Raw genomic sequence first — 10,706 nt, forward strand, 5'->3', positions numbered from 1 at the left:
ACACTCACATACATGTGCATTCCACACTCACATACATGTGCACACATGCCAAACATGAGCTATTTGCACGACTTTTAGGAAGCTGAAATGGTCACTAGTTGCCTCAGACTTTGACTGACACATCTCCTGGTTTCCTGCATCAATCCCAGGGGAGAAAGGGGAAGCAAAGAGCCTCAGTTCAGCTTCCCATAGTGCTCACAGTCCGGAAACACAGATGTGTGTGCAGAGTTGCACAGCGGTTCCACGTGGCAGGCTTCAGGGCTGCAGGAGCTGGAAGCCCCGCTAAGCTTGATTTCCCTTCCCGCAGGTGGACCTGAGCTTCAGCCCAGCCCGAAGTCTCCCTGCCTCACAGGCCCATCTGCGTGTCACAGCTTCTCCTCAGTCCCTCTGTGGCCTGAGAGCAGTGGACCAAAGCGTGTTGCTCCTGAGGCCTGAAGCTGAGCTCTCCCCTTCCTGGGTGAGTCCCCATCAGCCTCTGCCCAAGGGAGGCCAACAAGAGGCTCTGAGCAGGAGGAGGCCCTGGTGCTGATAAAGCCGCCATCCATCACCAGGGCTCTTTATGTAAATACACTGCGATTGATGCTAAGGGAGTCTCTAGGGAACCCTTCACTGTACAACCAGAGGAACACGTCAGAAAACATGAGCCAGAAAACTCCAGACAAACCAGGAAGTGATGCAGTCAGTGAGTTGCAAAGCTTGTGTGTGACCCAGGCCCTCTGTGTCAGGACTGCATCCTCCTACCCTAGGAGTGGCTTGTGCCCTTCACAAGCTCATGATGAGGTGACGCTGCCTGTGGGAGCTGAACGAAAGTGTGTACACATGGAATCTTGTACATCTCAAGAGATTCCCAATGAGAAAAAGACATAATGACTTAAAGTTTTTAAATTTTGTAATACAAGGTTCTCAACTTGCTTTGAAAATTCTCAGAAGCACAAATGAAACCGTAAACTATGTCCAGTGTCTTGCCAACTGAATGCTAGTAAAGCTCTTCTTTATATTGAAATAAGAATAAGATTTATTAGGAATAGTTACATGATCACTGTAATAGCTTAAAATTTTGATTTACTCTGCCTAAGAGTATGTTTTCAAAACTAAGGGACTAATGTGAATTTAAAAACAGAAATCTTTAGTCCAAATAGTTCTGGGAACTTACCAGTTTTAAAACTAATGTGTGAGTTGAACTGGAATCTAATTTTATTTACATTGAGATTTTATGACTCACATGCAGAAAATGCTTTAGAAAGAATACTGCTTAAATGTTTTTCTTTTTGATTCTGACTTTCCCCAAATCTATTAAATAAGAGATTTCTGGAGCAAATTGTTTCAGCTGACAAATATGGGTAATTAGTTAAAAAATGTGCATACTGCCTGAAGGGATATGACAAAAAACAAGATGGCGGTCCCTTGCTCCCTGCACTCTGCCCTATCCATACTTTGGGAGCCTGTCCTTTCGATGATTACAGCCATTTCTTGAGCAGTCAAGTGATTTGCAGTGAGCACACTAATCGCGTTCTTTTCATGTCTTCCAAGAAAGAGGGCCTCCATGTCTCCTGTGTCTTTCAGATCTACAATCTGCCAGAGATGCAGCACAAGGACCTTACTCCAAGATCCCACCAGCTCTCTAAAGACTATCATTGTATTATGGGTCATAGAGTCACATACTCAGGACCAGGCGCATATGACAAGGATGCCTATGACTACATAGAGGTAAACCATATGATCCATTAACATGCTGTCTGTGAATTATTTAGGTTTAATGAAACGCTTTATTGGTCAAGAATTTTAGAGTCAGGCTGGGATGTAAGCCACTGCCAGGCCACCCACCTTACATGTGGGCGATGGGTTCAATCCCAAGCATTCCAAAAACTGCATTTTGGAAAGTGCCCATTCTAGGCTAACTCTTTCTCTCTATTGACAAAAGTGGCACAGAGTGGGTGAGTGACTTTTTCTTTTTATTACTCTGGTTTTTTGAGACAAGCTCTTACTTGTGGCTCTAGCTGTCCTAGAATTTACTATGTTGACCAGGCTGACATCAAATGACAGAGATCCGCCTTCCTATGCTCTGCTTCTGCCTCCTAAATGGTGGAATTGAAAACATGCAACACCATGCTTGACTGAGTGACTTTTTAAAGTAACACCAATTTCCTTTCTAGGACATGGGTTTACAGGCCTTCACCAACTTGAAGATCAAATATCCTAAACTATGTCCTTACATTGACTATGCGCTAACAGCAGGTAAAATAACAAATCAGCTTGTATTTTAAGAAAAAGTAAATGTGAATTATATATCAAGGATGGTAAAATAAAATTGTTGAGCATGTATAGCATCCAAATAAGAGAGAAAGAACACAAACTTACTTGAGAAAAATGTGCCCAGTTGTCTGCTGGTACTATAAAGAAGTTAAAGTTCCTTCGCTGTGAAAAAAAGACAAAGTGCAGTAGTTGCTGTTACAGAGAATCCTTGTTTGAAGTCTGAAGAACTTTTGTAGGACTGTCATGAGAGGTGAGGAAAATTCCCTAAGTGTTAGGGATGAAGAAGAGAGGGAAAAAGGTGAGGTGGATAAATAAAGGTGAGGAGGATAGTAGAAAAAAAAAAATTAAAAAGCACCTGAGTCAAAGGCACATTCTCACTCCAAATTCAACCAGCTAACCATTTCAAGGCTTTCCCTCTTCCCTCATGGGAATCACTTCCAGGGTGGCCACACCATTTACATTCCCACACCAGCAAATGAGGGTCCCCCCCCACACACCTATCTGAACCTCCTTACCTACCCCTACCCCTCCCCCCTCCTCCCTGCATCCTCCCTGGGACTAGCTGACAGTTGTTTTGCTGCCCTTTGCTGTTCCAACTGGGATGAAACGAAATCTCAAACTTGTTTTAATATGCATTTCCCCGTTTGCTAGCATGATGAACAAAAAGTGTTCATTTCTTAGCCTTTTTTATTTCTTTTGAAAACACCATTTAGATCCACATCCCATCTTTAGATTGGGCTGTTTGTTTTCCTGACTCTTTGTTTTTTTAGTTCTTTATATAATCTGGATATTTATCCTCACTCAGGTATTTAGCTAGCAAAGATTTTCTCCCACTCTGTGGCTTCTGCTTCAATCCCTTGATTGTTTCCTTAGTTGTGCAAAAGCATTTTAGTTTTCTTAGATCCCATTGGTCTCTTATTGGCCTTAATTTCTAAGGAAAAGGTCTCATTCAGAAAGTCCTTTCCTGCACATGTATTTTGTAGGGTTCCTGCAGTTTAAGGTTTCATGTTGAGATCCTTGATCCATTTGGAGTGGATTTTTGTGTAGGGTCACAGATATAGGTCTGCTTTCATTCTTTTATATGCGAGCATCCAGTTTTCCCAGCACCATTTGCTGAAGATGCTGTGGGTCTGTGCGTTGGCATCTAAGCCAATTATCTGATGGCTATAACTACATGAGGGTCAAATGTCAGATGGCTATAACTACATGAGTGTGTGTTTGGGGGCTTGTATTTTGTTCCATTGATCTACATATCTATAGTTGTGCCAGTAACAGGCTGGTTTTATCACTCTACCTCTGTAATATAACTTAAAATCATGGATCCCTGTCTTCATTATTATTTATACTCTACATACTAAAATTTATTTTTATTTGTGTGTTAACATAAAACATGATTCTGACTGGACTTTATGAATTTACCTAATAGTGATTTGGAAAGAAACTGAAATATCTCCACAAGTTTCTAAAAGCAATAGGACCTGAAGCCTGTGACTACTCTACACAGTGAATAAACTGGGCAACTGCCCCTGTAGATGCTTACAGTAATGAGTGAAGAACCTAGACACTAGAAAACACCGAGGAAGTAACGGCAAAGAGAAAGACAGAGGCCAGGCTAGAGGCTGTGGCCATCACAGAGAAGGACAGGCAGAAATTAAGCTCTCCATGTGTATACATACTAAAATTTTGGGAGAGAGCTTCCGTGCTGAGAAGTCAGTTGGGAAATAGGTAAAGCTCTAACCTGATCTACATGCATATTTGTTCTTAGAAAAAGCAGAGGACAGACCCTCTGTTGCCAGCTTTGAAACTAAGATTTCTTGTCAATAGACACAAACCAATGCTTTGAGTGATAAACTTCCTAGTTCTGATCTAAGACTTTGTACTTATATCTCTTTAAGTTTTTATATGAATTGAAAACCTATTAAAATGGTGGATTAATCCTGCAGATCAAGAGAAAGAAAAACCACTGCAAGAATATCTCTGCTGATAATGTAGACACCATTCAGCTCTTGCCCAGAGTGATTCTCACTGTAGCCACAGGACCTGTTTCCTGGGAATAGTAGTATGGTTCTGCATTACTCCTAGGGGGAACATTATATTTGTAAACATTCCCTGACTATGCAACCCAAGATAAGATGCATCATGCTTCTTTCCCACTCCAACTACAATCGCTGATTTTTTTTTCCTCCAGGATTTCATAATTTCTGCTTTTGACAAAGATGTTACCCACTCTTGCCCAAAATGAGCAGTTCAATGCATAATTTCCAGTGTAATTGTAATAGTATTTAGCAGCTGTGAAGAAACTGAAAATTAAGCTACATTCACACTGCGCATTGAATCCCATTGTATTCAAGTACAATGTTCATTTTGTCCATTGCACCTTCATAGAGTCTCCAAACTTTGATCTTGCCGATGCCAGCGTTGAACCTGAAGTTACGGTGGCAAATAAAAACCTTTTCCATGGAGATCCAACAATTGAGACCTTTCGAAAATATTTTCCTGAAACCTGGATCTGGGATTTAGTCACAATAAAGTAAGTAATTTCCTTTTGTATTATTGGGCTGGGAATGAAACTTTTCTTTGTTTTCTAGTATTTCTCTAATTAATTTCTATCATAAACAAAGAAAATGACTAACTTAAAAAACACAGCATATCCACCCATCAATCATGAGATTTACGTATTTCCATCATGCCTAAAATGCACATGAAAATTATCATGTACCTTTTTGATGCTTTAAACCGTTCAGGAACGCCGTGTTGAGTAGAAAGTGAGGCAGTCCTTCATGGAGTAGGCTACTAGATTCAAACATAGAGTAGACCATGGAAGCCATGAAGTTGTTGTATGGTATTTCGGAGATGGGAGTTCCGAGACAACTTCAAATCTATGTTCAGATTTCCACTACTACACAGATTTTAAGGTTACATGAGGCTAAGATCTGAATTGAAAAAACAAGATTACAGCAAGACCTTTTATTTTCCATCTGGAGTCCTGTTTGCACTGTTCACTCCCTATCACTCCTTTGAAGGACTCGAGGGATGCTATTTCATCACGACCATCTGTTATCATCTGAGAAATAACTAATACACCAGCTCCCTTTCTGTGCTTCACATTCTCACTCTCCCAGCTCCTCAGGTGTGGCTGAAATGGAAGTGACAGTCCCTGACACCATCACTGAGTGGAAGGCCGGGGCCTTCTGCCTGTCCAATGACACTGGACTTGGGCTCTCTCCTGTGGTTTCTCTCCAAGCCTTCCAACCCTTCTTCGTGGAGCTCACGATGCCCTACTCTGTGATCCGTGGAGAAGCCTTCACGCTCAAGGCCACTGTGCTGAACTATCTTCCCACCTGCATCCGGGTGAACACCTTTCCGAATTAAGCATGTCTAGAGGGGAAGAGGCAATTGGTGTATATAAACTGTAACAAGGAAGTACATGAAAAGAAGGAAGAAAAGGAGGAAGGGACTGTACTGGAGCCAGCAGCCCAGGTTCCAAACACTTACTATCCAGACTCTAGCTAAACACAGACAACAGAGTTTACTAATATGGATCCTACATAAGATGTATTGGGTGATTTTTCCAGTGTTTGCCCAGTACATACTGTACTGACAGAGGCAGGACATTCCATGTGGCCTCTGAATACAGTCAAAAGACACAGTTCACATAGATCTACAAAGCTCTTTTACAATAGATTTTGCTTTGGTTAGAAGTAGGTGTAGGTTATCTCCATGCATGGTACTTAGTGCGAGTATGAGTCTCAGGAAAGACCCTGTTTTCAAATTTTTTGGTCCTGTTGCTCTCCTTGTGGAGCTCCTGTCCTCTCCAGGTCTTACTATTTCCCACTTCTTTCATAAGATTCCCTGCATTCTGCCCCAAATTTGGCCATAAGTCTCAACATCTGCTTTGATAGTCTGCAGGGCAGAGCCTTTCAGAAGCCTTCTGTGGGAGGCTCCTAACTTGTTTCCTGTTTTCTTCTTCTTCTGATGTTCAACCTCTTTGGCTTTTGCAATGGGGATTGAGCATTTTAGCCAGACACCTCCCTAGAACCCCTGTACAGATGTAGCTCATGGCAGTTCAGTGTCCAAGTGGGTTCCATACAAATGGGAACAGAGACTGACTCTGACATGAACTGATTGGCCTGCTCTTTGATCACCTCCCCTTGAGGGGGGGAGCAGCCTTACCAGGCCACAGAGGAAGAAAATGCAGACACTCCTGATGAGACCTGATAGACTAGGATCAGAAGGAAGAAAAAGAAACCCTCTCCTACTGGTGGACTTGGGGAGGGGCATGTGTGAAGAAGGGGAAGGAAGGGAGGGATTGGGAGGGGAGGAGGGAGGGAAATGTTGGGGGGGATACAAAGTAAATAAATTAAATTAAATAAATAAAGTAAATTGTAATTAAAAATAAAATAATTTTAAAAAAGAAGAAAAAGAAGTAGGTGTAGACTTCAGTAGTTAAAAATCTAGTACAGTGAATATCTTTCTGTCATCAAAATAAAACAAAGATAAATAGAGAAATATATAATTGTCTCCATATTTGTTTGGGTAGATAATACACAGATGACAGCTAAATAACATTCTAAGCATGTATGTGCATATGAAATCCATGCAAGCCTTCTGGGTCAGCTTATATGACACTTTAGGCACATGTTTTCCACCAGCCCCTCCTGCTCTCTTTCTAACACAAACCCCCTCACACTCTTTCACCTACCTCCTCCATGCATGTTGTCCTTGCACAGTAATATCTTCGCTATTTCTTTTCCCTGTGGGACCACAGCTGGGTGTGCAGCTGGCAGCCTCTCCGGATTTCACAGCTGTCCCGGTGGAGAAAGCCCAAGATTCTTACTGCCTCTGTGCCAACGGGAGGCACACCACATCCTGGTTGGTGACTCCCAAGTCTCTAGGTGAGTGAAAAGTTTGCAAGGGGACTCTACCCAGAAAGGGTGGGTGTAGGCAGGTTTCCTAGATTGCATCCTTCTCATTGGGTCCTCAAGGGACTCTCAGTCACTGCTGCTTCTGGCCCATGCTTACCCCCTTCACCAAGACAGGACAAACCCTTAAGCTGCTCAGGACTGAGGATTCCTTGCAAATCTTGGGGCTTTGGTGAATGCCAAGTTCCTGGCACATCTGAGCTCAGCTCTATGGACCATGTGTTTCAGGAAATGTGAATTTCTCTGTGACTGCAGAGACACTGCAGTCCCCAGAGCCCTGTGGTTCTGAGGTGGCCACAGTCCCTGAAACCAGGAGAAAGGACACAGTTGTCAAAGTCCTGATTGTTGAGGTGAGTAACCTCCTCGACTGGCAGTGTGCTGAGTTCAGAAAATAAAGCAATGTTGACGATGTCTAGGTGAAAAATAAAAGATGATAACATGTGACCTAGAGATATTTCATGGCAGGTGGCAAGCCCATGCTTTTCCATCAGCATGTGTTTTGTTTGTTTGTTTTTCCCTTTTTATTCTCTGAGCTGAAGCTTGGGGGATGGTCTATGCCAGTTTATCTTCTTAGAGCTGTACCTCCTTCTTTCAATATTATGCACCCTCACTTTTCATTGTTCTTTCCTTATTACTTTCTTTTTTACCTGGCGTGTCCAAATTTAATATTTACACCATTCCTGAAAGGGGGAAAATTAAATCATCTAATTCCAGCCCATGATCTCACGTGTAAAGAAACTGTCACTCAAAAAAAAAAAAAAAAGCCTCCAGAATTTTTGTGCTTTCACACTCAGTATTTTCTCATGTCTGAACTTTGTGTCTTTCCATCCAAGCCTGAAGGAATTCAGGAGGAGCACACCTTCAGTTCCCTGCTCTGTGCATCAGGTGAGGAGCCCTCAAGACCGCAGTAAGAGAGTAACCTGAGCTGTCTACTTAGGTCTCCTGCAGTATTCCTGTAAGAAAACCAAGACCCTATGTTCCTTATAACCACTAAAGAATCAACAAAATTGAGTCTCAGAAATTATCAAGATCGTCACCTGCCTGATGTAGCTATCAAGAGTATAGTCATAGTTCCACCTGGGACTTCAGAGTTCATTGTAGCCTTTTTCTTTAGAACACAGAAATCTTTGCATCTAGCCCATCTCAGTACTTAGAAACTTATAGGCAGGGAATAGCTAAGAAGAGGTCACAATCAAATATTTCAAAAAAAAATTGGCAGGGGGAGTAGGGGTGGAAATATAAAAGATATCTTTGGAAGGCCAATCTTTGTATCGTTTTAGATCATAAATAAAAACAAAGATTTTTCTGGCTGAATTAAATTCCACATATAAACCTAGTTCATCATGATGTACACTTAGCTTAACACTTTTCTTTAATGGTTGTTTTTATGACTAGCTCTTTTATCCCTGCTCCTCACTGGAAGCTGTCTATCCCAAAGTAAATACAGCAACATATCATACAAGGGAAAAGGAAAGCTCACTGTCCCCTGTGAAGGACCTGCATAAGAGCTGAGGTGTCCACTCAAAATAATGGCTGTGTTGCCAGGACCTCTATTAGTGTATGGGCATGGTGCCTGCTCAAAACATATTTGTCAAAAGGACGTTTTAAATGGAATAATGGTTTAATTTAACCTAAAATCCATTATTATATGAAAGTTAACAAAAGATGAAATAAGGAAATTTCTCTGTAAAAGGGATAAATTAATGTAACAGTCACTAACACACTGGATAGGAGAAAATTATCATACACTACTAAAATTCATTAAACATTTTCCATGAAAGAGAGAGCAAGAAGGGGGTCACTGGAGATTGTTGTGGAAAAGTGGCAAGGATAAGATAAAAATGCACTGTTCTTCCCACGGATCAGTTCTGGTTCTCCTGATACTTACACTTTCACAAAGTACTCCATCCATCACCCTGCTACAGAAAAGCCATCCATGACAGCTGTGTAGCCATGATCAGTGAAACCTCCAAGGCCACTCAGGATACTCAGGAAGAACAAAAGCTGCTTGGATTTATCCACCCCTCATTCTGACATACTGGAGTACGTTCACCCAGTGCATCATTTCAGGTTTCCATTGGTGTGATAAAACACCAAAAGCAGCTTGGTGAGGAGAGGTTTATTTCAGCTTTTGTGATCACAGTTCATCACGAAGGGAAGACAGGACAGGAATCTCAGGGTAGGAACTGAAGCAGACGCCGTGGAGGAAAGCAGCTTACTGGCTTGCTCTCCCTGACTTCCTCAGTTTTCTCTCTTATATACCACAGGACCACCAGCTCAGATGAGGCACCACCCACCCTGGGCCAGGCCCTGCCACATCAATCATACTAAAGGAAAATGCCCCAAGACTTACCTGCAGGCCAAGGTTATGGGGGCATTTTCGCAGCTAAGGGTCCCTAATTTTCTGAAAACACTAATATTTGTCAAGGTTCACACACACACATACACACACAAGCAGAATTTACCTAAACCAAAATTCAATGAATAAGCACATTTTCATGTATTTGTTAAGTTAACTGAATAGACGTTGATAGAAGCAGAGGCACACAGATCACAGAGACTCAGACTTTCATTTTGGACAGGTGCTTTGCTTCAAAACAATGGGTGATAAAGGGGAGACAATTGAGCCTGACAAGCCGGCAGTTCCAGGAAATGTGGATTTGTGATATTTACATCAAGATCATTTGTCTAGGGAGGCCAATTATCAAAGCTTAAGAGAAGGTTCTAATGCGAATGGCCATAGGGGACTCTGGAAATGCAGAGAACAGAGATGATTATCTCCCCTTTTTTTCTTGCTTATTCAGATGCTGGGCTATCCGAAAAATTGTCCCTGCTGCTCCCACCAACAGTAGTGAACAATTCAGCCAGAGCCCATTTCTCTGTGTTGGGTGAGTCAGTCCATCCCTGGAGGACTTGGGACAGCAGTCACTACCACTGTCCTGCCCCACCATGATTCCAAATGCAGCTTCTGAACTACTACCCTTGACCTCTACCATGCTTCTTTGGTCTCTATCCGCTCAATATCCACTGCTTTCCCCCAGCGCCCCTCATCCTTGAAACTCCTTCACATCATAGAAGCAATTCTATTGAAGGTGTTATTTTGTTCCTGAAGATAATGGCTATTCTGATGTCACTTCTCTCACCTCCAGGTGATATCCTGAGTTCAGCCATTAAAAACACCCAAAATCTTCTCCACATGCCCTATGGCTGTGGGGAGCAGAACATGGTCCTTTTTGCTCCTAACATCTATGTACTGAAATATCTCAATGTAACTCAACAGCTGACTCAGAAGATCAAGTCCAAGGCCATTGACTACCTCAATGCTGGTCAGTAAGGCTAACAAACCCCACTTTTTTCTTGTATATGTTCTCTCTAGAATGGGGTTTAGCATTGGAGGGGGAAGCTGAGCAGGGTTCCCGGGAAATCCTTTAAGCCACAGCTATGGGGGTCTCTAGCTTTAGACTTCAATTCTGCTGTTCACTGATACATTTGTTTCTTTAAAACACACCCAAATCCTTCTATTCCAGGTTA

At 42.2% G+C, this 10,706-nt stretch overlaps 1 protein-coding gene across 1 annotated transcript in view; it reads left to right on the forward strand.

Annotated features, from left to right (window-relative positions):
* The window catches only part of LOC129674958 (murinoglobulin-1-like), a 22,363-nt gene extending 11,836 nt beyond the window's left edge, over window positions 1-10,527 (forward strand). Inside the window, exons 11-20 of the mRNA XM_055605023.1 lie at window positions 308-457; window positions 1,564-1,707; window positions 2,154-2,235; window positions 4,639-4,783; window positions 5,376-5,604; window positions 7,022-7,148; window positions 7,404-7,525; window positions 8,009-8,060; window positions 9,980-10,063; window positions 10,325-10,527. Of these exons, the coding sequence (XP_055460998.1) occupies window positions 308-457; window positions 1,564-1,707; window positions 2,154-2,235; window positions 4,639-4,783; window positions 5,376-5,604; window positions 7,022-7,148; window positions 7,404-7,525; window positions 8,009-8,060; window positions 9,980-10,063; window positions 10,325-10,509 (1,320 nt within the window). The 3' untranslated portion in view covers window positions 10,510-10,527. The remainder of the gene's footprint in view (window positions 1-307; window positions 458-1,563; window positions 1,708-2,153; window positions 2,236-4,638; window positions 4,784-5,375; window positions 5,605-7,021; window positions 7,149-7,403; window positions 7,526-8,008; window positions 8,061-9,979; window positions 10,064-10,324) is intronic.
* Window positions 10,528-10,706: the final 179 nt, after the last annotated feature.

Source organism: Psammomys obesus, unplaced genomic scaffold (assembly GCF_907164565.1).
Source record: "Psammomys obesus unplaced genomic scaffold, mPsaObe1.curated_primary_1811, whole genome shotgun sequence".
Taxonomy (NCBI): Eukaryota; Metazoa; Chordata; class Mammalia; order Rodentia; family Muridae; genus Psammomys; species Psammomys obesus.